Source organism: Crocodylus porosus, unplaced genomic scaffold, assembly GCF_001723895.1.
Source record: "Crocodylus porosus isolate Cpor-Errol unplaced genomic scaffold, CroPor_comp1, whole genome shotgun sequence".
Lineage (NCBI taxonomy): Eukaryota > Metazoa > Chordata > Crocodylia > Crocodylidae > Crocodylus > Crocodylus porosus.
This window is the reverse complement of record NW_017728948.1, coordinates 15,029,587-15,055,855: the sequence shown is the minus strand read 5'-3', so window position 1 is coordinate 15,055,855 and position 26,269 is coordinate 15,029,587. Positions and strand designations below refer to the sequence as shown.

General features: G+C 45.1%; 1 protein-coding gene across 2 annotated transcripts in view; it reads left to right on the top strand.

The window, feature by feature from the left end:
- Positions 1 to 26,269, top strand: part of MXD4 (MAX dimerization protein 4) — a 50,691-nt gene that overhangs the window by 660 nt on the left and 23,762 nt on the right. For both annotated transcript variants that reach the window (XM_019552907.1, XM_019552906.1), the window contains exon 3: positions 9,772 to 9,801. In XM_019552907.1, the coding sequence (XP_019408452.1) occupies positions 9,772 to 9,801 (30 nt within the window). The remainder of the gene's footprint in view (positions 1 to 9,771; positions 9,802 to 26,269) is intronic.

Genomic DNA, 26,269 nt, shown 5'->3' with positions numbered 1-26,269 from the left:
CATTTCGAGGCAGCAGATGCCCCCCTCCCCCGCGCACCCCTCTGCTTTTTTGTTTTTCCACAGCTGGGACCCAGAGGAGCCGCCTGGCTGCTGCTGAGGGAAGGAATGTAGCAAATATTGAACTTGAACTTGCCTGCCTCTTTTATTTTTTTTTAAGTGCTTGGGGTGAGCTGGGTCTGCAGCGGTCTGACCCCTGTCCTCGGCGCCTGCCTGGTGGTTTTTTCGGCCGTTTCTGCGGCGGCCCCTGCCTGCGCCGCGAGGGCATTGGCCGCGCGCAGGCTCTGCCGGGCTGCCCGGGCAGTGCCCAGGGTGCGCTGCGTACGTGTGGCGGGCGCTCCTAAAGATGCAGCGCCTCCTGATGTGGGAACCTCCTTCGCTCGCCCTGTAAGGCCCTTTCCCAGAGAAGCAAACATGCCCAGATGGGCACCGCCACCTCCTCCGACGTGTAGGGGCGTCTCGCCCCGCAACATGTCTCCTTCACAAGCGTGGGGGTTGTTGCCAGTCCCTCCGGAAGAGGCATAAAGGATCTCGACTTGCATGGGATTTATTCTCCAAATCAGAGAAAAGTTGGTCTCAGCATGCAGGTAATGGCACTGCTCCAGATTTGCACTGGGGAAATGGAAGGTGGAAAAAGGCCCGGTGGTGGTTAGTTAATTTAAAAAGCAGTCGTGGCCCTTATGACATCTACCACTGCTTGCAGCTACCACTGCAGGGCAACGTGGAGGAGTAAGGGGACTAAAATCTTCCCCCATCATGCATTTAAAACCAAGCTGATACCTTTGGGTGTAGGAATTGCAGCATTGCTTTTTATTAAGTGCCATATCTCACACTGGTGTGTAAAAACCTCTCTAGATGCTTTCCCAGGAGGGGGTTTAGGCATGTTATACAGACAGTTTTTTTCCATATGCAGATTCACTATTTTGTGCAGAAGGATAAATATGATCTTGGAAGATTAACCCAGGCAACTAACCTGAGCAGAACTTGATGCTTTCCAGCTGTATTGTTCATTGCTTTGTCCCAAGCCCCATTTTTGCCCTTTGTGTGCTGGAAATCTTTATTACTAGGGGAACCATTGGTCCATCATTTCTCTTCTTGGGTTTCTCGTTGTCCACTGCAATGAAGTCATTTGTTTGGATTGTAAGCTGCTTTCATGAATTTTTAGGAGAGGATTTGTAAGCTATCAAATGCGATAGAATTAATATTTCTTCTTACAGATTGGTAGCATTATTAAAACAAGCACACATCCCTGCTTGCAGTTCCCATTCTGCCTGCCTGATGTTTCTCAATTTTTTTTGTTCCAGTCTGACTCTTGTTACACTCTCATGTGATTGTTATGTATTTAAAAAGGCATTTCTTTTCTGTTAGCAGTATTTATTATAGCCGGGAAGGGTAGATTCCTAGTGTGAGGCAAACTACCTCTATAGAGGGGATTCAAATGTGGCTGAGGTCATGGATTTGGTCACACACTATAGTTCCTTGTGAATATTTGTCTACATGCAGGGAACAAACATGCTACTGAGCAACTCTCCAGTGTGCCAAAATAGAGGCCTCTAACTGGAAATAGCCCTGTGGTACAATAAAGAATCAAGGCCCACGGGCAGTGTTTCCTGAGGACTTCAGTGTGTGATTGCCTACTTTGCCTGTTTGTATCTGTTATAAAATGCTAGGCTTTTCTCAAGAACTTAAATTTGGGTCGGGGGAGCAGAGCGGGAGATGTACATTTCAACACATGATCACCAGTTCAAACAGCACTGTTGGTGCCAGGTATTGTGTATAAAGCCTCCGAATTTGATTGTAACACTCACTAAGACCATCCAATCAAATCTTCAGAAAGCAATTCAAGGATTAAGAAGGATAGACAGCAGGCCAGAATTTAGAGGGTCCTGGGTGGTGCAAGATAAAATGATCCAAATCAGGCCTGGTGCTGGCCAGAAGGTCCGAATGTGGAACTCCAGATACATGCAGACATGATTGTGTCCATGTCTGGAGAGCCCCACCTTAGTGTCATGATTTAACTAGTGTGTGTGTGGGGGCAGGGGGGGTGAGTGGGGGAGTAGATCATCACATGCTGCAAAATTACAGGACATGATCTTTTTTCCAGTAGCTTGGCTCTTTTATAGCCCCGTTTTTTCCAGGATCCTCAGGTCTGAAAACTGACCTGTGATTGGATTGTCTTGGGTAGAAATAAAATCACATAAAGAGTTGCTTTAAAGCATGAGGAACACTTTTTAATGTTGGGATCATTCAGAGCTCGGGAAAAGAACTGTGAAAAACTTAACCAACCGTACATTTTTAGAAATTAGTATGAGAACTTTCCATCCAAATTACACTTCCTTTTAAAAGTATGGGTTACTGGAAACAGGTGCTTATAGGGAAAAGTGCCTCTTCAGCCCTGCCTTTGATCACTCCTGGCATGCTGGAAGGCTTGACTGTCAAACCATTTGTAATTTTTGCATTTGTTTGCTGTTGATTTTGATCACATTAAAATTTGTCAAGTAATCTCTTTGTAGTGCAAGGGAAAACATGGTCATGCAACATGAAAGCAGCAGTTTGTACACCATGTTCTACCATATTTGTCCCATATCTGTATCACATATCACATTTGTTTATGTTGAGCTGATCTGCACATTCCCTTTTTAATGTACAGTTCCCTACCCTAGTGTGAGCCTATTTATGCTTTCCTACTTCTCACAAAGCAGATATGAAAGTTATTTTTCTGTGCTGTTTCTTTGTTCATACCATGTCTTCTATTAACGTTCAAAAGCGTTCTCCTCGGATACTGTTGACCAGAAAAATGCAGTAGCAGATGAGATGGGATTTTTGTTTTATAGTCGGAATGGATGATTTGAGGCCCAAGCCTGTAATGGTCTTTCCAGGGGAGGGGAGGTAAAACTAGGTATGGTGGTGTAATATTGAGAGCTATGAACTATTTGATTGTTGTGCAATAAATATCTTCTTTCGCTTGAATAATAACCATAATTCCTACAAGCAATGCAGTGGGGGACATTCAGATCCTTGCTAAGGTAGTCAGAATGAAAACAGGCTTAAAGAAAGAATATCCAGATATAATCGAGTTGTGCCTCTGAGGTTTTACTAGCAAATGCTAAACATTCAAATGGCTTTTTCACCGAGTGCAGTTTGATGCAGTGAAATGGATGTATTGCAGATGTCGACAATACATTCAGAGGGAATAGTTCAAAGAAACAGTGAAGTTCAGGAGTAAAGCGGTCATTACTGTCGATAGGAATAGATTGTAGTTTGCAGATGATTCAAGCTTTCTTGTTTTGTTTCCTGTTTGTAATGACGACCTAGCAGAGAGAAACCTATGGAATTTGGTGTCTATATAACAGGAAGACCTGGTAGTTTGAGCTGAGCCCCTGGGGACACTATCCCTCATCTCCCCCCATGAGGTCCTGGAGTCTGATCAGCACTCCCTCGCACCGTGATCTGTCTCTTCCACCTGTCTAACACCCTGCTATGCTCAAGCAGGCTCCTTTTACACTGACTTCATGAGTCTAAAAGACTGTACCAAGCAGTGGGAGATAAGGCCTGATGTATGTCTTGTGCCCCCGTGAAAGGATCAAAAATGAGGTAAAACGCAGACTAAAAACCTTACTGTTAGATACCTATCAACTGAGGTCACTGCTAAATGTACTGGTAGAGCAGGGATTTGGATGTCTGTGGTGTAGTGTGCTTGCCCTGGTAACTTGAGATGTGAAAAAGAAGGAAAACGAAAGCAAAATGTGGGTTTATAACACATCCTCTGTATCTTTTAGAATGAGCCAATATTTATATTAATGTCTTGTATGGGGTGTATGATATGCTGTGCTCTGTCAAAGGGGTATGTATTAAAGAGAGCGTTGGGTCAAAACTGTATTGGAACCTGTGTTAGGATCCAATAGTTTAACGTTGGCCTGCTGTGACTAGCAGCAGTGCCCACACAGAGCAATGCAGGGATCAGGGCCTGTTTCTGTTTGGTGGGGTGTGTGTGTTTGTTTGTTTGTTTGTTTGTTTGTTTGTCTGTTAAATGAAAACCCAAGAGGAAAATTCCTAAATCCGGAATGAGAAAACCCCGTGTTTCTAGTTTTGCAAAGCTTGGGTGGATTTGGGGGTCAAGTGATTCCCAAATCCTTTAGCACATGTCCCTTAGCAGGCAGGTGTGCTTGAAGGAGCTCCATGAAAGTGGAACAAGAACTTCAAGTTGAAAGTCAGCAATCTTCTGTCTCTTGCTATCTGCATCTCTGCTACATTGTAGACTCTCTTTAGGTGATCACATGCCATTTCTTAAACAATATCTTGTTACATTTGTTTGTGTGTGTGTGTGTGTGTGTGTGTGTGTGTGTGTGTGTGTGTGTGTGTGTGTGTGTGTGTGTGTTTGCCTCTTCTGTCTTCCCTTGTACCACAGCCTGGATAAGTGTTTTGGCATTTTGTGAAACCTTCCACATGTTTTTCTTATGTTTTAACCTAGATTCGTATATCTGTTATATTTTCAGTGCAGAAACTCTACCTCTTCCTCACCTGGCTTTGAAAATGCTGTGTGGTGCTGGGTGGGATTTCTTGGCATGGCAGACCCTTCTTGAGTGACTTACCTGTTGACCCTAGGAAAATGGCTCACTTTAGTGCTCTCAAGCCTACGCTAGAAGGCCCTAGCATAGGCAGACTGGGAACCACCATTTTAAAGATGCTGTTGTTTATGTTTGTTGCCATACATGTGTGAGCAACACTGGGAGCTGTCAGGCAAACATCTGGCAGACACCACTGTTCTAAACACCACATCTGCTACTGCTAGGCCCATCTACTTAATGAGAACATTTCAGATGAGTTTTCTAATGTATTACTTTTTGTGGCTGTTTTGACCTGCAGTGGTTCCTAGATCACAGTGGTTCCTAGAGCACAAGGTACAACAGGAGGATGCTTCAGATGGGTGGAAAGAGTTGGAGAAGATTATTTCTGTGGACGCACAGAACTGAGCTTGCTGCCAGCAAAGCCCTTGTCAGCTAGTAGGCAAGGCCTTAGTGTGTTAACTCTTGACTTGGGTGCTTCCTGACTTCATACTGCTTACACAGGTAGTCTCAAGATTTCAGTGATGCTGCGACTAAAATGTAAGTTGCTAGGAATATTCCTCTCTTTAAACAGGGGAAAAACAGCTTCTGTCTCAAGCATTGGGAGCCTCTGCTGGCTTGTAAGATGTTGCAAAGACAGCATGTAAATTCTCTAATCAAAAATTATTTGGCTATACAGCACCTGGCTGCAGTTATGCCTGGTACTAGATTGGAACTACAGAAGAAAACATCTCTTCAAACTTTATTTGACAATTTGTGTATTAGTAGAATCGGAGCATAGACTTTCATACCCATTTAACTACTTGGTAGTATATAAATGAATAGTAATACTGTCTCCAGTCAACAGCAGTCCTTAACCTTTGCAGCAGTGGTATGGAGTGGGACAAAGCAGCCAGGTTTTATTGTAGATCTGATCTCCCTTTCATTCTGGATTATTTTCTCTGTATAGAAAATGTTTGTTCCTGGCGTTCCCCTGTCCCTTCCCTTCCGCTCCTTCTCTGCCCGGGGCCGCCCACAAACAGTCTTGCAGAACACTAACAAAAGGGGCCAGTTTAAAACTGCTTTAATTGTTTGGTGCAAGCACGTGTGGAAACCAGCCTTTGCATTTCTTTCCCCCTCTCTGGGTTTTATGGAAAGCAGAAGGTATATCATAAAGGGCAGATGTTTTTTTTCCCCTGTGCAGTGCTCTGTGCTTCACAAAACTGAAGAGGGAGATGAGCAGAAATAATTAGAGAGCTTTATCTTAGAGAAAGGTGCAGCCCTTCCTAATTAACCCTCACAGCCCATCTGTGAGGCAGGTACTGTAGAAATATTAATTACCCTCTTGTAGAGAAGAGCCGGCAGGTGGCGTATTTGATCCCAAATTTTTTATTTTCTAGATAGGTATCTAAAGTGCTAGGCCTTTGCAGCCAAGGCCTTTCACTTATTTGAGCTGCTGAAGAATGTAGCTACTAGTAGTTCTTTGCACATATATACCCATTTGATTATGGGTAGGTCCCATACGTGCATGACGGTCAGGTATGCATTAATTGTTCCTAATGTAAAGCAACCTACTTTCTCAGATTTTGTTCCCTGACAGAGTCCTGGATGCTTGAACATGCCTCTGGATCTGGAAGTAGGTTAAACCACTTCCCATTGTGGTGACTGTAGCTGCTGTAGTGCCGTGCTACGGACAGGCTTCGGAGTTCTACGGCAAGGCAGCTACCTCCTGAACCAGAAGCAGCGTAGCTACATTTACAGAGCCCAGTGCCTGGGCTAATTCACTCTGCCCCTCACCGGTGCCAGTTAGTGTAGTCATGAATGTTCACACAGTCAGTGCTGAGAGGCTGACCTAAATAGCTGGCATAAGCATGGCCCCACATGAACACAGCTATCCCAAGTCTGGTTCAGGGGGTAGCCTGCAGGAGTTGCTGTGTTCCTGCGGCCCCAGCAGTTTCCTGCTGTCTTCTCAGGATGCAGCAGGACCCTGTCGGCCTCCTGTCTGGGACTAATTTTCAAACTTGGGATGAAAGTTCTATTTCAGGAGACCCTTGGGGATACTGGGCTCCCTCCCTCCCTCCCTCCCCCCCCAGTTTGGGGCAGTCCTGGAGAGTCTGAGCCAGAGTAGGAGGTGTAGGTATTTCACTCAAAGGCTTGCTTAACTGTGTGCATACCTTGGATTCTGGAGACCTGTTGTAGCTTAATCAAGCAGTTTGAAACTGCATTTGTATCTTCATACACACTGCATTTTAGCCATCCTTGTATTAATTCAGCTGGGCATATTTCTCAGAATCCCTTGTTTAAGGGTTTCCCTACTTCTGCTGTCTTTCCATCCAACCTACAGCATAAAGTTACCTCTGTTTAGTCTAATAAGCTGAGAGTGTCAGCTGTCTAGTCTCCTATAGCAGAGACCCTAGAGAAGGATGGTGGAATTGTTTGGCTATGTGTAGTGGGTCACATGCATTGCTGCCGTAACCCCAGTAAACTTCTATGAAGTTGTATGTAGTAGGGATGAATTTAGCCCAACCTATATTTTATTTGCCTTGTAAAATGTTTTGTGAGCAATGCCTTTACAAGGGTACATTTGAGAGGGCGTTGGGAGCGTTTCCCTGCCAAAAGATTTTTGCCTGTGTGTTTGCATAAACACTGGGTTGATATGACATTGCTCTTTTTCCTTGGGGACTAATTTCAATCAATCAGTCAATCAATTGATCAATCTTTTGAGGTCAGATTGAAAATAAAAAAATAATGTATCCCTTTATAATCTTTTTGTTATCAAACTGATAAATGGTAGGTAATGTTTGTGTCTTACCAAGGACTGTTTAAATAGTTTTTTTGTATTTATTTTAAGCAGGAAATGTTGTGTTGTACACATACTGCTGTTAAGTGATATGCTTCAGACATGGCATATTCCAGGATAACGGGATTTTTCCTTTTAAAAAAGGGGGCGGCAGAAACAACCCAGTGACACACATTATTTAATTTCTTTTAAAGTCAGGGAGAGTCTTTTTTCATAGAAGTTGGACTGGGCTCACAAACCCCAATCCTGCAAGCACTTCTACTTCTTCCCCTTCTCTTTGCATCCCTGTTAAATTCAGTGAAGTTAGGGCCATAGTAAGTACAAGATCTGGTATTAATTTGGAATGAACTGCTTAGGGATTTTTTAAAGCCATGATTCCTGTACATGATTGTTACTCTTTTTGTCTCTCTGCAGCCCAGACAGGTATGGCACTGGCAGGATTTGCATCAATAACGCTGAGATGCACTGCAGCATCTCTGTTGGGGGTTAAGAGCAGCCTATGTGAAAGCTTATAGGAGGAATCCCCAGCTCTATACTGTACGCCTAGCTACACAAGTTAACTGTAAAGTTCATAGCCCATTCAAAGGAATCAACAAGGCACTCTGTCAGCACACATAATGCACAGATATAGGTTAGGTTTAAAGCATGCTCTAGGGCTTATGCAGAGGTGGGCATGTGGCCTGTGAGGCCTTTCTATCTGGCCTGTGGGGCCCCTAAAAAATTCAGAAAATTAATGTTTATCTGCCCCAGCTGCCTGTCATGTGTCCCTTGATGGCTTCCCAAAACTTGGTATATGGCTCTCTGCCCAATATAATTGCCCGCCCCTAGTTTATAGTATTGTTCAACATAATTTGTCCATGTGGATCCTGACACTGCAATAAGTGACACCATAAAATCTGCTGCCACCGTCATATCCTTGATCTTTTACCTACTGGAATAATCTGTGTCTAATTTGACAAAACTAGACCTACTAGTCCGGGCAGCTACTGGTTGGAAGCAGTAACAACTTCAATTTTAGAAATGGTTATAACGTCAACAGAATAAGTAAATGCAATTAACACTTCCAGCTAGATCAGTGAAAATAAAATGTGCCAATAGAAATTGAGGCAGTGTTCCCACTATTAAAAAACCCTCCATCAATTACCCTACTATTTAAAAACAAAATCATAATTGTCTCTTCAATAAAACAGTGACCTTTGTAGTCAATTTAGGAATGTTTGTTCTAAACATCAGTTTAGAAGACAGGCATTTTTTTTTCATATTGATCCTTAGATGATGGCTTTCTGCAAAACTGTATAGAGATTTTTCCTTCTGCTTCTCTGATGGTTTTGGAGAAACTTAAGTTCTGATTCTTATTTCTATTACTTTTTCCTATATACATTTTTCATTTCTTTGATCAGTTAGGGCAGGGGCTGGAAACCTTTTCCAGCTGTGTACTGGAACAATCCAGCAGCTTCAGTCCAGCATAGGCCTGGTGGCTTCAGCAGCGCGTCAGCAGCAAGTGGGAATTGCCTGTACCTGTGCTGGGTTCAGGGAGCTGGAAGCTGTGCTGGCACTGTCTCTTTTCCTGGCTGGCACCTGAGCCGCACTGGTGCTGGGCAACTGGGAACTGCACGTGCATTGCTGCTGCTGCCACTTCCCCCCAGCTTCCTGCTCTCCAGCTGGGGCATGATCACAATGGCCGAGCAGCTTGACACTGCATCCACATCACTGCCAGCTCGGCCTCTCCTCTACCAGCTGCAGACTAAGTGCAACTGGAAGCTGCTCAGTACCGACTTAGTTCTTCACTGGCTGGAAGTGGCATCCCTGCTAAAGTCAGAGGGCAGGGGTGGAGAGAAGTGGCAGCAATGCAGGCACTGCTCCTAGCTGCCTGGCCCCAGCACAGCTTCTCACTACCTAGCTCCAGCATGAGCATGGGCAGAGGCAAGACCATCTGGATCTGCAGGCAACATCCAGTAGCTCCACAGGCCAGGTTCAGTCTGTGGGCTATATGTTTCTGACCCTGAGTTGGAACTCTTCCCTTTGTTCTTAATTTCTTTTTGGCTGAAAATTCTGTGGTTTGTTACTTTTACTATATTGGTCAAATTCAGATGAAGTTGAGCCTGAATACCCTGTAGAAAACATCTGTGTAAATCATATAATTTGTGTGTGAAAAAAATGCTCACTCCAGTTGTGTGGCTACATAATCAAGGGAAATAACTAAAAGAGACTGGCCCATTGAAGACTTTGGGAAGAGGTATTAAAGCAACCAATTTGAAATGAAGTGTGTTAAGGGAAGAAGGGAAAGAATCAAGGGAAGGATTCCTCCAACCTCCCTATCTGTAGTTTTTTGATAGCTGTTTTGGGAGCCACATAAGTGACAGTGTTCATTCACTCTTGAGAAATCCAAAAATCATTCTAAAACTAATACTTCTTTTTTCTTTTTAATAGGTCATCGCACAATGAGCTAGAAAAACATAGGTAAGTCACAAGCAAAACATGCAATAATCTAAAAAAGTATTGCTGGACGTGAGAGTGGCTGCAGATAGAAAGGGATACTGTGCTGGAAATGCTGAGTTACCTGTGCAGTGTATTGAATGAGCAATCTGAACTTCTCAGGGTGACAAAGTTAAGTGGATTTCTCTAGTATTCAGTACGCTGGCAATGGCATTTCTCAAATACTGTAGTAACGATTGGTTAATTCTGAACCTTACAAATGTAGCAATGCTATTAAAGAAGCTAATTCCACTAACTGCTTGTTAGTAAACTTGATGTGTTACAAACAATATAAATTGAGGTACAGTGGTTAGGCTTTAAGAATCGGGAAGAATACATCGTGTAGAATTACTCTGAAAGTCAATTTCTGTATGTTTTTTAGTGGTCACCTTTAGCCTTATACTGAAACTCCTGCAGGTGAATTTCTCATTAAGTCAGCTTCCTTGCTGAGATGGGTTTCATCCAGAAGATTGTGTTCCAGGCTGGAAACCAGCAACTCGTGAGCTGCAACTGTGGTGGTGTTTCTTGAATGCTGTGAAAAAAATGTATATATGTGTCAGTGAAGTTCAGGATCGCTTCTTTTTTTTTTTTTTTTTTTAAGGCCAGAATTTCTAACAGCCTTTTCCTGCCTGTGCCAGCAGCTGCCCATGCAAAAGTTGTGTGCATGTCTGGGGAAGTCCTGTTTGCCATCTGCTGTATGTGACCTAGTGTAGGTGGGCTCTTCAGCAATAGTGACTCCTTAAGATGTACTGACTATAGCAGATGGGACATACCTTACACTTCCTTTCAGCCTGTAGGTTCAGTTTTCTTTCGCGTCTCTAACACTGTGGTTCTCAGACTTTTTAGAGTTGAGGTATGCCTTGACAGATTCGAGGCACCCCTCAGAAAATGCCATGTCTTAGTTTTCACTCAGGTTTTGACTACAGAAAATATTAGAGCAATTCTTTTGCTGCAAAGAAATCAGAAAGACCACAACAGTTAGGATGTTTTTAACACTATGGATTCCTGTTTGAAAACTCTGGGTTTGTCTTGTGAATCACATGTGTGCACCTAACAGTGATAACATTGCATGGCACCCTGCAGCACCCTTGAAAGGATCTCAAGGCATGCCAGGTTGTACCCCGGTTGAGAATCACTGCTGTAACACCACAGCGTGGCCTGTCTTTCTGCTCATTTAGTGAGCGTCTGCTGAACTTTGGGCATTGCAAGAAGGGTGTGTGGCAAGTGTATAACCCTGAACCTAGATCCATTTGTATGCCTCCAAATACGAGAAAGGTGCTATTACTGAGGAAGGTGAATCTGTAACACTGACACTTCCTCTCCAGTCCTGTCCTGCAGTTGGATGTACGCACTTAAATAGCTGTTTGCCATTAGAATTCCCCTCATAGGAACTGCTGGCTGGAAGTAGCTTCCCAGATCTGGAACGCTAGTTTCCTCACACATTTCCTTTCATTTCTGTAGTTTAAACTTGACGTGACTGGATCCTGGCCCACACTAGCCCATTATCATCTCTGTGACAGGAGAAACTGGGGAAGCTTGTGGCCCTCTTTGCAGTTCTGAGCAGCGGGGCACTGTGCACTGGCAAAGACATGTATGTGCAGCAGGCTAAATGATAGACTTGGATGGATCATTAGATGAATACCTGAGACCAAGCTCTCGTGTCTTTCAGTTACCTTTGTGTGATCCTACAGGAATTTGAGGGAACAATTTTGCCCTAAATACTTATCCCTTTCATTCTTTCATTTTCCTCCTCTATGCAGTCTCATCCTTGCTTCCCCTCCTCTGTCACCATTGATCTGCAATGTCTGTAATGAGTGCCCCTCTCCCCAATACCTCTTTATTAACACAGCATGTGGCTTCCTTTTCCTCCCTCTGCACGAGTCCTGAGTGTGTTTGAGCAGCACAGCAGAGACAAGGTTTTAGTATCTCGTGCAGGTGCAGAAACAGAAGTCTTTTTATCATTCAGGTGAAGTTTCTCATTTGAGTTCTGCAGCATACCCACTTTGTACATGTGAGTTCCATAGTGTTTGCCCCGTTGGCTTTTCCCCTTGGCAGTTTGCTCACTTTCACTTTGGCACTTTGAGAGAGAGTCTCATTGTGTCACTGATGTTTCATTGCAAGTACACACTGCAGGCCCTGAAGTTGTATATACTTAGAGCCAAGTTTTCAGGTATCATAATCCCATTTATGAACATGAATGTGCCAAATTTGTATTTGTGTGTGTGCGCAAACCAGTACTCATATCAACTGAGTGCCTCAAATTCCACTTCCGCACCCATTATCTGTGTTGAGCAAATATGTGCCATTTTGAAATTTATAAACAATATTTAGCTATACACAATTTACAGATACTCATTTTTGTTAATGTTTCATTCAAATTCATCAAATATCCCCAGAATGGTTAGTGATTTACAGTTGTAATAAGTCTCTGTAGCTTCATGAAGCTCCATGACCGCAGAGTTTGCTTCCTGTTGCAGAGGTAGTAGGTATTCCCTCTCCAGAAGCTGTAGAGCATCTGTTGATGATTCCATATGTGCTTCTTTTCCAGGACCAGTGACTTTGACTCAGCGTGGTCAGGTTGCTTTTTGGCTCAAGTACCCTTGGCGAATCTGACTAAAATTTCCATCTTTGTTGGCCAGGAAGGAAAAAAGGAGACCAAAATTATCTTCTGCCTGCATTGGTGTCCTCTAGTAATGGTGGATAAGTTAGTCCGCTTCCCAACATGCTAGTAGCAACTGAAAAAATGTATCCAACTCTATTCATATCCCCAGCTGGAGTCTGTGAGATGGGTGTGGAGCTGGAAAGGAGGAAAATGGCTTTCTGAATTCCCCACCCACCTTTTTCAACAAGGCCATCCATCCAGAGTTGGAATAAAACAGACAGTTGTAGTAGTTCCCCACTGGTATGCAGTATCACTCAGGTTGTACAGAAATCATCCCCCTGTAAAGTCAGTAGCAGAATCTCCTTCATTGACCTCAGTGAGACCAGAACTGTTCCACCTGGCCTTTGCACCTTTGTTTCCAGGAGAAGCTGTGAAGGGTCAGATCAGGAAGGGATGTAGCACAAGCCACGTCTCCTGCCTTTTTTAGGCTTACCAGAGGACCCTAATGGATGCAGGAGAGCACATGCATGCCATAGCTCTTCTAGGTCTGGCTTATCATGAGGCACATTAGGACACTTTTACCTGGTGATAGCAGTAGTGACACCTGGTTCAGAACCACTGAGATAAGTTGAGGCAGCACAACACTGTTTCTCAACCAGGGGAACCAGCAAATTCAAAAAAATCTGGGGAGACTCTCTATATAAAGTGTAGACATTAAAAAGAATCCAACTCTTTGGTATCAGTTCCGCTGTTCTGGGGCTTCTTTGTAACTTAAACTCTCATTTTCTGGGTGCATGGTTTATTTTCTGTGCTCTTGCTAGGACATTGAGAGTAGTACAAATAGATGGATGCATTTGTGTAGGGGCCTAGGTGAGGTGACCCTGGATGTCCTTCCACCCCTGTGATTCTATGAAAGCAACAGAGTGCTAATTCCAAGAGCCTCTTAATTATTTGCTAGGCTTCAGTGATGAACAGGGTACTTGTCAGGAACCAGTACATAAAAGTCAGTAGAGAAGATGAAAGGAAAAGAAAATGGATGGTTCAGGGCCATTGGCTTCTAATTACACTGCTAATAGAATGCTGTTACAAGGATTTATCTATCTGTTGGCAATTGATGCCCAAATAAGAAATGGTCGAGGAAGAAACCTTGCCTTATTCCAAGAACAGGGAGCGTCCTACAAGGAATTTAGCTAGTTATAACTGATCAGTTAGGTATAACTGGCTGTTGCTGGTACCACTGCAAGCCTGCAGCATTCTTTCACTGCAGCTGAGTGGCACTCAGAAAAGTGTGAAATGTCTTCCTTCATTGCAAACATCAAAGACAATATTTGCAATCAGATCCTTGCAGCCATGTACTTCACTGAACAGCATAAATAAGTAGCAAACCCATCAATAGTAATAAAACCTTATTTTTGCAAAGCAATTTTTGATCCTTAAAGGCAAATTCACTCCAGCCCATGATTACTGTAAGTGTAGAATGAAATTCAGTTTTCGTAAAGTAGAAACAACGGCTTGGTAGGGATGTGACTAAAGTCTATCCTATCGACTGGCTCATCTTTACACTTCTGTCCTTCGAAACAAGTAGGACCTAATATTATGACTAATTGTTCATACAAGAGGCATGGCACTTAGATGGATTTGTATTTATTTTCTACATTGCTGTAATGCAGAACTGGTTATTTTCTTCTCAAGGCTGCATCAAAGGCCCTGTTTCTTATAAAATGTAGCTAGTGACTCATCTGCCCTGTACTGTTCATGTATGGGCTTGTTCTGTACAAGGTGCAGGGGAATATAATGGAAAGTGTCACTTCTGTATGGTGCTGCATGTGTTCCTTTAGCTGCAGGAGGTCTCTTAAGGAATCATCTTGATCAGCTAGTCTTTATGCAGTAGATGCTATTTCCCCCTCATCTGTTGCGGTGATGGTCATTATGCACTGCAGTATAGGACTGGATCTTTTGAATGTTGCCGCATTAGAAGACCAGCCAAGGACATTTTTGTAGCTGAGTCTCTGAAAATAGCTTTTTTTCAGTGGATAGATTACTTGGTTGTGAAGCAGGCTCAGTTTAGCACAACTGTGCTCTAGAAATTTCAAGAAAAAATCAAAGTGATTCCTTAAGATGCTTAAATTGTAGCAACTTCCACATGGTAGGGCCAAATTTGTCTTTACACTAACTTCAGCAAGTGCTTTGCTTGGCTAAAGACTGCAAGACTTAGCAGGTAAAGAGAGTTGTGAGGGAATTTCATTTTTTAACAAAGCACTGAATTTTTATTTATTTTTAAAAATTGGGAGTAGGTCCTCAGGTGCTTAGAATTGCCTTAGCCCTGTTGAACCAACCCAGGATCTTTCCTAGGAAGAACTGGGCACGTATGAGGCCGAAGGAGGCAAATCAGCTCTTAGGACTGAACCCTTCAAAGGACTCTGGCATCTCAGCATTGAGAGTCGCAACACCTGAGACTGAGTCGAATCAATGGCCCCAAGTTTGGTTCCTGTACTTCCTATCCTGTGTAGGAGGAGGTAGTTCAGAATAGATGGGAGCCACAGAAGCCAGCATGCTGAGCTAACTGATGTGTTAAGTCCTGCCCCCTTTCCACGGTTTAGGTCCCTTGTTTTGCACTGCCCCTGGGTACTGCGTCCCTGACCCCTCTCTTGGGCCAGGTACAGAGATTACCCTTTTACCTGTATAAGTGCTTGGAAACTGGTCTATACCTGTAACAGAACCGAAGTTTGGCACACAAAATGGTCTATATCTGTAACAGACCAGAAGTTCAGCGCACACAGACTGGTTTAAAAATGGCAGAACCTGGTCTAAGATTTGTCCCCCTCCACCAAAGGGTGAATGTGTGTTTTGTTTGCTGCTGATCTAAACTATGCTGCTTACAGAAAATGGTGCAACTTAGATCGATTCCACGTTTTGCTTTTTGATATGGCTGCACCTAGCCTTGAAAGTTGACACTTGCATCCTGACTTCCAAGACAAGAGAAGCTGTTCTCTTATTTCGGGGCCTGGCAGAGCAGGGGTGATGCTGCGGTGGTTAGAACACCTCCCTATCCTGCGGGAAGCCTGGGTCCCTCCTGTGTTTTAGCCACTGACTGCCACCTCCCATGAGTACGCCCTGTCTACCAGGCAAGAGCCTGTCCCAGTGTGATTCCTTCTGTGGCTAATGGGATCACAAGCCTAGTGCAGTGCAGCTTTACAAGGGCTTTCAAACAAATCACTAATCTTCCCAAGTAAACTTTTTTGTTGTGGGGGGAGAAGAGGGAAAAGGAGGGGATCAAACCTACAATATTGGCAGATAAAACTAAAAACAGTCACTACACTGGGAAAGCACTCAATACAGTGTCTTATGAAATACTAATTGCAAAATTAATGTAAATCAGTCTGGCCATGAATCCAGTCATAGGGATTGGATTCTGGTTACATTTTTATAAAGGGTAGAGTTAAACTGTCAATCAGTATGAGTTGGGTGAAGTTGTCTGTAATCAGGTGCCTTGAGATCAGTATTTTGATCTTTTAATATGTCATAAAGCAAAGGTGCACTAAAAAATATGTTAATGAAATCAACAGATGTTACTATATCTGTTCTGGATTACAAGAGAAAAAAGCCAGTCAAGGGGGCTGCGCCTCAGTCTGGGTTTAGTTTTTAATTATCATTAGCTCCATTTTATAAGCAGTTGTTGATTGCAGCATGTAGGTGCCATTATGTAGCACAGAGATCTATAATGGATGCAAGGCAGAGACCAGTGTTCCTGGTGTATGTACTTTAAACCATCTAATGATGTGTTTACACAGTTGGCAGGCCACTTAGAGCAGCTCCTTCTGCTTCTAGGTGAACTCCAACCCCACTCTACGTCTGACTTTCCTTTACAGAAGACTCCTTCTATGCCACTCCAAGTATAAAGGGGCTTTCAAGTGGAACTGTAAATCGCATGAAAATCCCCTTTACTCTGCCAGACCTGTGTAACACACCTGAGCGTTAAGGATACTTGGGCTCCCAGAGCTGTACAGTGAACCATTTTTCCTTCTCGAATTGCACTTTGGCTCTGCCTGCTGAAAGCGGAGCGGGCGCTCAGAGCTTTGCACTGCAGTCCCAGGCCTGTGTCAAGGCCCTGCATAAGCCCAAGGAGGAAGCACCATGTTGTATCCTCTATGCTGCAATAAATCCTGCGGGTGTCACTGCAGCTAACGTGTTTGTTGCTGGTCCCTGACTTGGCCACCTGTAAAAGGGAGCTGCGCCGCTCCGCTTTCCAGACTCGGCGCTGTTTCGGAAGCAGGGATGGGTCGTGCGTGGAAAGTTGTTGAAACAGAGCTACACATCGAGCGAACGCCGACATCTGGAACGTGCATGTGAACTTGCATTTTTGGATGAAGTTTTAAACAGTCTGTAAAACAAAACCATATTTACAGAAACACTTCCTCAGCCAAGTGGTCATGTTTGTCTCTCAGTTAAAGCAGCTTATAAGCAGATTGAAGGCAGCTCTACGTGTTTGACTCTGTGGTGCTATGGGGCATAGACGGGGCCGTGTACTCGGGTACCTGCTGGCCACTCGCAGATAGGCAGCTAAATGCAGGGTTAGCCGCTTCGCTCTCCGTACATACGTGCCCCCTTGTTACAGCCCCTCATTCATCTGAGGACTGGCCTGGGGTCCCTTCTGGGTTGACTGCTGCTGTCCCTTCGGTGACTGGAGGTTTGCTGTTGAACTGCTGTTTTCCCCTTCAGCATGTGAGACATGCAGCCCTTTCACAGAAAGGAGACTTCAAGCCAGATTGAGAAATAGGGTTTAGGTCCCCACAGTTGCAAATAGGTGCCTCCATACACTATTCAAGGGTGTCTAGGCACCCACTTCCCATAGATGTCTTTGTTCAGAGACAGCCTCGTGTTGGTGAGGAAAACAGGTTGGTCGGTTTTGTATTTCTGCCATCCCAGCAGAGACAACATGGTCAAGGCTGAGATGGGGCCAGATTTTTAAAGGTATTTAGGCAGCTAATGGCCTTTGAGGACCTGTCCCCCGTAGTTTAGTTTTGCACGTCATCAACAGAACGGTTTGCTAAATCCCAATCAGTTCCCTCTGTGGAAACCCACAGGAAGCAATGGATTTAGATGGGCATCACGTGGCATAACTTGATGCCAAGGTTGGGGAGGGTCACAAGTCTAACTGAAGGCCTAATTTAGGTGGTAAAACCTTTATTATTGAATACAGCTTCAGAAGAAATGAAGCCAGCTCAAAGCCCAGACTTGAAGTTCAGTTCACAGGGTGGGCAGGGGGGAGGGATGATTTTGGATGGTATCCTGAGCACCGAATCACTGATAAATAATAATTAGTACAGTCAGTTTGCTGAACAGACCCAAAGGAAACAGCTTTGAGTTTAAACCTTCAGTCGGATTTCTTTGCTTTCCTACGTGGAAGTAGAATCCCTGGCATTATTCTCAACATAATGCATATAAATAATAATCCTGTCCTGAGCGCTGAGCCCTTAAACATTTCTTTGAACAGAAGGAAAATGGATAGGCAGCCTTTTTAGAGTGAAATTTTCTGGATCTCACCATGTAGCTGATAAGTTTTCTTCATGTCAGTGATCGTTTTAAGGGAGGAAGAGAGAGAGGTACTTATTTGTGTTAGGCTGAATTCAGGAAGAAGGCAAGTGAAGGTGTATCTTATAGACTAACTAAATCGGAGATGCATACATTTTCATGAGCCTGGGTACACTTGATCAGATGCTGTCCTGAATGACATTTGAAGTGAGCTCAGGCCCACAAAAGCTTTGGTTTAGTTAGTTTATCAGGTGCATCTCTACCCTGCTGTCTGAGGAAGGAAAACAGTTCAGAATCTCTCCTTGCCGTGGGAAATGTGGTGTTTGTGAACTGCATTGAATAAAAATGTGGCCTGCTCTAAAACTGAGCACTGGACTTACTGGGCTCAGTACAACATGCATGTTTCTGTTACAGCTTGTACAATTTGACGCCTTTTGAATTCTCCTTCGCTGGGGCTTGCACATAACTATCATTGTCTTGAATTTATGGCACAAAATTCTTTCAAAAGTTAATTCGTTTTCACTCCATTCTTTCCTGAAGCGGATGAAGTAGTTTCAGTGGGGGCAGATGGTGGTCCAGTGCCACTCTCAGTGTTTGGGATTTCAGTGGGAATAAGCACAGGCCTGTCTGCAAATAATGCTGGGCCCAGTGTCTGTGACTGGCTGCTAGGAAGCATGCAGCTCCAGTTCCAGAAATAGTACGAGGCAGGGACAGTTAGCCTCGTGGAGAGCATTATGCTTTTCATTACCGTTATTATCTCTTCCTCTGAGATTAATTTGGGTCATTACTTTGAACACCTCTGGTCCAGCTAAATCAACCTCTTTTTGTTGCAGACAAATGATTGGAAGGGTTTTTTAGCTTTTTGAGGTAGTTTTGTTTTGTTTTAGAGTTTAATAAATTAAAATGAACTTTGCATTATTTTAAATGTGTTGGCAAAGCTCTCCTTTAGTTCAAAACACAGCAGTAGGAGGTTGTTAAGGACTTGGCGGTCATTGGCTTGCTCAACGTCTGAAGTTAAGCTGTTCCATAAACTTACACGAGTTATTGTAGCCAGGCATATGGCACTCTGGAGACTAGACCAGAACAAATGTGCTGTACATGACTGCCACCCAGGAAGATGGGGGAATGGGTATTCAAGAAAGGACAGAGCTGTGGGGTGCGCACACGTCCCAGTTCTTCTGTTATACTCTTGGCCTTAAAACTGGACCTAGTGTTGCAGGTTGCATGCCTACTCCATGCAGGTGCTGTGCCCTGCAAAAAATCATATATAAATGTTCCTACCCATCAGGGAAGGAGGCAGAGAAGGGAGACCTAGTGTCAGGGAGAGATCCAGAAGCAGCTTCTCTGCAGCTTCTCGGAGACCCCAGATGGAGACATCTGCAGGCTCCAGGAGCAGGTGTGCGGGAAGCGTGACCCCGCGGGGGGAGCTGTGTCTGCAGGAAGGATTGCCAGGAAGTGCTGCTGGCAGAGAATGGTAGGCTTCCCTCTACCTGCTGGCCAGAGCCCCTGGGGGATTTGTGGCCAGTGAGTTTTTGATTTTCCTTTTGATTTTTAAACTTTTTGGATGAGGCTTATCTGGGACCTGCCGGACCCTCAGTTGCTAGGGTGGTGTAGGTGCTGTTGAACACCTGACAATAAAATGAGGCAACTTAATTAAAGCTGAAACACAAAGCATCCTTTCATCTGTATTTACTTACCTAATTAAACATACAGGTAGCATGCCCTATTCTAGCCCCTTGACCACTCAGAAGAGCACTTGTGCTTTTAGTTTACAACAGCAGTCAGTAAGATTTTTTTTAGTGGAAGTCTGGAATAACCTGGCTTGGGTCCCAGGTGGGCCGGCACTGAGGCCTGGCCACTGTTGCTTTTCCCAGCTATAGCATGGGCTGACACCTAACCCTATTGCAGAAACTGCAGCTTTTGACTGACGAGGCAGCTTGTGAAGTGCAGGTTTCTAATACACTAGGGTCATATGGTGACTGTAGCATCAGTGTTCTTGCTGAGAGCGCTCACCAGCCATTGCTTTGCAGACCGTGTAACGAAAAGGTGTTTCTTCCAGGGGGCTAGGGAGCATCAGACCTGCTTTGTCACACTTTTTTTTTTATCAATGTTAAAGTCTCAGCATTAGACAAAGACAGCATTAGACAAAGGCAGAAAACTGAAATTGCTCCATGATTGACTTTTGCCTACAAGTGCTCAAGCTCATAGCATTGTTACTTTTAGAAACTTTGAGCACTGAGGAGGAAGTAAGGAGAGCAGAGCGTTCTGGCAAAGAGAGGAGCAACAAACAACAGTAAATAAAGCTTCTGTTTGGACATGGAAAAAATTCCCCTTCCCTCACTACAATGTTTTCCAGAGATGATGAGCACCCAGATCCTTGCAGAAGCCAGTGGGAGCTAAGGGCTCTTGTTATCTCTGCAAACCAGAGGATATTCATTTGGATGGCTAAAAATAGATTTAGATGCCTAACTTGCCTTTGAATGCCTAGATCAGAAAACTGTGCTCCAAGATGCTGCAACCGCTTTAGCTGTATCATGCCTATGATCCCTGGAGGAGATCTTGTATGCCTGTAGTATTTACCTATTGCATGGATGGCCCTTAGAAGTAAACACAGGGTATCTAAATACCATTTAACATTGTAATAGGATATGGGGAACTCATCTCTTGCCACAGTAAAAGTGTAACATTTTTATCCCTCACTCTGTATAGTTTACCTCCCCATTCTTCACTCAAATGTTTTCTCCTCCCTATCGGTTTTAGTAAATTGAACGTACCTACTGCCTTCACACCCTGAGCACCGAGTCTTCTGGTAGGATGATGAACAAAGCAAGGAGCGTATCATCTTGCAGTATTGTCTCAGGATATTCTTTTTCAGACTTTGTAGACACTGTCCCTAATTAATGTCTCTGTTTGCCTTGACTCGCCATTGGCTTTGTACCATGCCCTGATGAGAAATTGATGCACAACACGCTTTTTTCCCTCTGTCATTAAAAAAGCAGAACTTTTTATTGTTTTTAGGGCTCTGCAAGCATTTCTGCCTGTGCTGAGTTCTGCTGCAGTGCTGTGCTGCAGCTCAGATTTTCTAGGCATCACAGTCGCTTTTTTTTCCTACATCCCTTCCTGTTGGCAACAGTCCTGAGACACGATGTTCTTGCTTAGCATTTTGATGTGGGGAAACACTATGATAATTAAAGCAGGTTTCAAGCTACAGGCTGAATTGTAAGCAGCAACTTGCTCCAGGGTGTGTTGTATCAGTCAATAAATACACAATTTGTGTATGCACAGTCACGGTGTGCCTTCTGCCTAATTACACACACTGTGTGTGTGTGTCTCTCTGTGTGTGCATGCATGCATGCTCATGCACATATACATAGCAGAGGGGAAGAGAGAGAAAGGAAGAAAGAAAGAGAAAGAGAGAGACCAAACCCATATATCTTCGGGAGAGTAATTGGGTTAATCGATTTTTAGAAGAATGAAGATGCCAATCTGCCTTCCTTTATGCTGGATTAAAACCAAACAGACGGTACTGACTTCAGTGGAGGTCTTTCTAAATTACAGTGATGTAAAGGAAGCCAGAATCAGGTCCTGGACTTTTGAGATGTAGATGTAGATATAGGCTTTTATATCCAGTGTAGATATGTATATGTATATTTTCAGTAATGGGGAATTAAACTATAATAGCTCAGTATCAGAACAGCAAAGGTATGATCCTACAGTAGCATTGCCATCAGGAGTTTGCCACATTTGGACTTTTAATTTCCTGAGGCAACAGCCTTGACTTAGGGAGTACTGGGGGCTTTCTACTTCGCAAGTTTAACAAACAAAACTAGAGCAAAATGGATGGATTTGTGAAACTATGTTGTAGGAGGAAAAAAGTACCAGTCTGCTGATGTGCAAAATGGAGTGAGTGAAAGACAAGGATGTGTGTGGGAGGGTATGACCGTACCAAACCCCCGCTGTGAAAAAATCCCCTCCCTTTAGAGAATGTAAATTAGCATGTTTTTATTAATAGTTTTATTTTTTAATACTGCTCCTAACCGTTTGTGTGTGTGCGTGCACACTCACACATGCACATACTTTAAAACTCTGTACATCTCTCCAAGGGGTTCAGATAGGTGCTGTGAGAGGTAGGGATCATTGGTTTGGAAGGTCTGAGCTGCACAACTGCAGAAAAGTACCTTTGTTTTCAGCTCTTTGATAAATGACCACAGAACAAAACCTATGATAAACAGCCCCAACACAGCTCCCCTTCCTTCCCACTCCCCAACCCACACCCTCACCCTCACAAAAAGATGTCACCAAAGAGTGAAAACTTCAGTGCAAGAAATCCCTTGATTTCCTTATTGCCTCATTTCTACAACATCAGTTTCTTGCCAGGGCAGGGGTATCAGCCTAGTTTAAGGGGCAGGGAGAAAGACAAGCTGGTCCAGGGTTGTCAGAAAAATTGATTTATAGACACAACTGACTTTTGTTAATAGCCACCATCCCAGACCACAGACAGGATGAGAACTGAAGTATAGTTCAGACGTTAGCCTAACTTTAGATGGCACCATCTTCTAGCCCAGCAGTTGACACATGTGGCCTGCAGGGTACATCTGGCCCCACAGAGCCACTGGATCTGGCCCACAGAACCAGAGGGCTCTTTTTTTGTGCCCATGCCAGTACCTGGCTGCAAGGACCCAGGATGCTGGAAGCTGTGCCAAGCTGCTGCTGCTGCTTCTCCCTGTGCCCTGTTCCCTGGATGGAGTGTGGGTGCAGCTTCTAGCTGGTGGGAAGCTGTGCCTGCATCATAGCCAGGTAGCAAGAGTTGGGCCAGCAAGAAGAGGCATTGGTGTGGGTGCAGCTTCCAGCTGCCTGGGCCCAGCTCAGTTTCCTACTGTTTGGAAGCTGTACCCGCACCATAGCTGAGGAATGGGCGAGAACTGGCAGTAGTGCGGACATGGCTCCTAGCTGCTTGGGCCTGGCATATGTGTGGGCAAAGTCCCCCGCTGCTCATGCCAAAGCTCCCGGCATGCATTGGAACAGAGCCTGTTTTTCCAGTCCAAGGCTTATAAAGATGGCATCAGGCCTTCTTTGCGCATCTTTCTGATTGTCAGAGGAATTTGTGAACAACTTGGGCCATGGTAGGTGGAGTTTTAAAGGAGCTGTATCTTTGACTGCCTTGATGCATGGAGTTGGAGCTGTGTTGGTCCAGGAAATAGGCAAGATGCAAGAGGTGTTTTTTGGGTTTGTTTTTGTTAAGTGAGGAGCAACTGTATAGTTGGAGGAGATGTTAGACAAACTTTCAGGAAAAAGTGCCTTTCCTCAGGTCACACAGGTTGGTGTTTGGAGTCAGCCATAATGCCCTCAGCACTGTGTCACGTAATTCCCAGACTAGGGATGATGGAGGGTCATCCATTTAAACTTTGGTGGCTCCTATTCAAAGTAAAAGCATCTTAGGACAGTGGGATGGCTGAAGCCTAGGGAAACCAATGGAGCCAAGGTTGTCTGCAGGGAGAGGGAGCAGTGGAAAATCCCCAAGCAAAAGAAAAAGATCAAATGTTAATGCTGGAATTTGAAATCCATAAAGTCTGGGAAATCTGCAGGGAAAACTCACAGGCTTTGCAGAGACCGGATGCTTGAGCAGGGGCTGCTCTTCATAGTAGTTTAGAGGAGAGGCTATGGGCTATGGGAAGAGGGGATGACGGACTCAGAGGGCTCTAAGCTAAGCCAAGGAATGCTTTGGAGTGGTGAGGAAGCAGAGGTAGACTCGTGTAGGTGTTCATTATCTAGTCTTGATCTGTCTGTTTCCTCTTCTTGCTAAAGTAAAGGGTGGCTGTTCTTGAAACCCAAGCAGAGCTTGTGTCTGTCTGCTTCAGCTGTCGTGGGTGTCATGGAGCAGGCAGGCTAGATTGCCCTCAGCTGGCCCTGGTTATCTAAGTGGGCCTGGCTACCAGTGGCTAACTACCCACTCCTAGCACCACATGCCTGGGTGGGTGTAGCTGCCTTTTCTGAGCAGCAGCAATTTCAGTACCTAGCTGGTTACTCAAAAGGATGTGTGCCTCTCTGTCTAGCTTTCAGTTTAGTTCCCTGGGTCCTGCTTTCAGGTTTTGGCCTTGCTCCTGGTGTCTGCCTGCTGGTTCTTTCCCGCTGACTCCTTGTTCCACACTCCAGCCCAGCCCCATTTTGTCCCCCTGTCTTGCTGACTTCTTGCTTGCTTTCCCTGCTGTGCCCCTATGCACCTGACTTCAGACCAGACCTCCGTCTTCTGACAGTCTGCTACTGGCTCATGGCTTAGTTTGATGATTGCCCAAGTCCTGGTCCCTTGTAGCTATGACTGCCTGCTCTGGACCTTTTGGCTAGTGGATCTACTCTTGATCCCTGCCTTCTGCTCCTGACTCCCTTCCCTCCCCGCATGCTCCAGTTCACACAGGAGTCTAGGGGCAGCTTTGGTTTTGAGGTGTAGGTCAGCTGGGCCACAAGGTCCCATTTCTGGGAAAGTGTGCTAAAAAGTGTGTCTGGGAGACTGAAGACAGACATAGTGCTGGAGCCTACTCAGATCAAACTTTAACAGGGCACAGATCTGGCATGTTGGGACACAACTGCAGCAGCCTGGTGACTGTCCAGCCAGAGAAGCATGTCCCTGAATCAGTACCTATAGGGTCTGGGGTGCTGTGAGGGTTGTTGTGGCCCCAGAAGCTGCTTTGATTTACCATAATCGTAATAGCAACTTTACCTTCAGGCAATGAGTGCTCTCAGCTTGAAATCTTGTGTATCTTATGTACTTCTATACTGCTGTTGCAGCCTTGTACACTCTCTTCGTTCAGAAATTCCTTGGGTTTCCTTACTAATACATAATCTGAGAGTATCATAGAATCATAGAAAATGTGGGCTGGAAGGGACCTCAGGAGGCCATCTAGTCCAGCACCCTGCTCAAAGCAGGACTAGCCCCAGCTAGATCATCCCAGCCAAGGCTTGGTCTAGCCAGGTCTTAAAAACCTCCAGGTATGAAGAATCCACAACATCTCTGGGTAAGCTGTTGAAGTGCTTTACTACCCTCCTAGTGAGAGTTTTTCCTAATATCTAACCTAATATTTAAACTTCCCTTGCTGCAACTTGCAACCGTTGCTCCTTGTTCCGTCATCTGCCATCTCTGAGAACAGTTTAGCTCCATCCTCTTTGGAACCCCTGTTCAGGTAGGGTGCTTGTGCATTAAATATAATACACACATGACATCAGGAAATTAAAGACTTGTTACTTTACCTCTTTATGGTCCTGATTAGTCCCATTCAATGAGTTTAAGGTGAAGAAGAAACATTGGATTCTCTTGTCTAACTCTCTGTGTGTACAGGCCCTCAAATGTCACCCACTCATGCCTGTATTGTGCCCGTTAACTTGTGTTTGATTAAAGCAGTGGGTCTCAACATTTCAGAGTCCAGGGCCTCTCTATAACTCCTGTGCATTGAGTGGTACCTCATTTCCAAAACTAATTTATTTAGGACAGTCAGTGTTTACCTCCTCGCACAGGGGCCAGCTGGTTGGGGGAAAAGGCAGGGGAGGAGTGGCCTGGCACTTACCTTCTTGAAGCCACAGGGGCTGGGCAGTGGGGGAATGGCTGGGCAGGGACAAATGTATGCTTATCTCCTCACAGCCTGTGGCATCCTTAAAAGGACTCCCAAGGCAGGGGCGGGCAATTATTTTGGGTGGAGGGCCGCTTACCCAGTTTTGGCAGGCTGTCGCGTAGCCCCGCCCCTTGACAGGTGCCCTACCCCCCGGTCACCACCTTGGGACCAATGTCCCAGGGCCAGCACTGGTGGGGCCCAGAGCAGGACGCAGGCTGGCAGGGTCTATGGAGCTGGGCTGGCCTGCTCCAAGAGGGAGCGGGGAGCTGGCCTGGCTCCATAGACCCCCTGCCAGGTGGGACCCTGCACTCCTGCCACCCTGCTCTGGGCCCTGCTGGCACCGGCCCCGGGACACTGGTGTGGGCCCTGTGCTCCCACTGGCTCCCCACCTGCTCACACCCAGTGCCCCCCAGGCCTGCAATACAGGTGGAGGGCAACGCACAGCTCTGACTCCCTGCTCGCCAGCAGGGAAGAAGCTGGTGCTGAGCATGAGGAAAAGTGACCCCTGACTTGCCCCATGGCTGGTGCCCTGCGCTGCTGGTGCTCGCCACCTGTGCGGGGCAGTCTGGAGCAGGAACAGACAGCCTCATGAAGGTTGCAGGTGGCTGCAGCATGGGGCGCTGGCCATGGGGCAGGCGAGGGACCACTTTTCCCCGTGCTCAGCACCAGCTTGTAACTCCCCCCACCCCCCACACTGCCAGCCTGGCAGTGGGGCGGG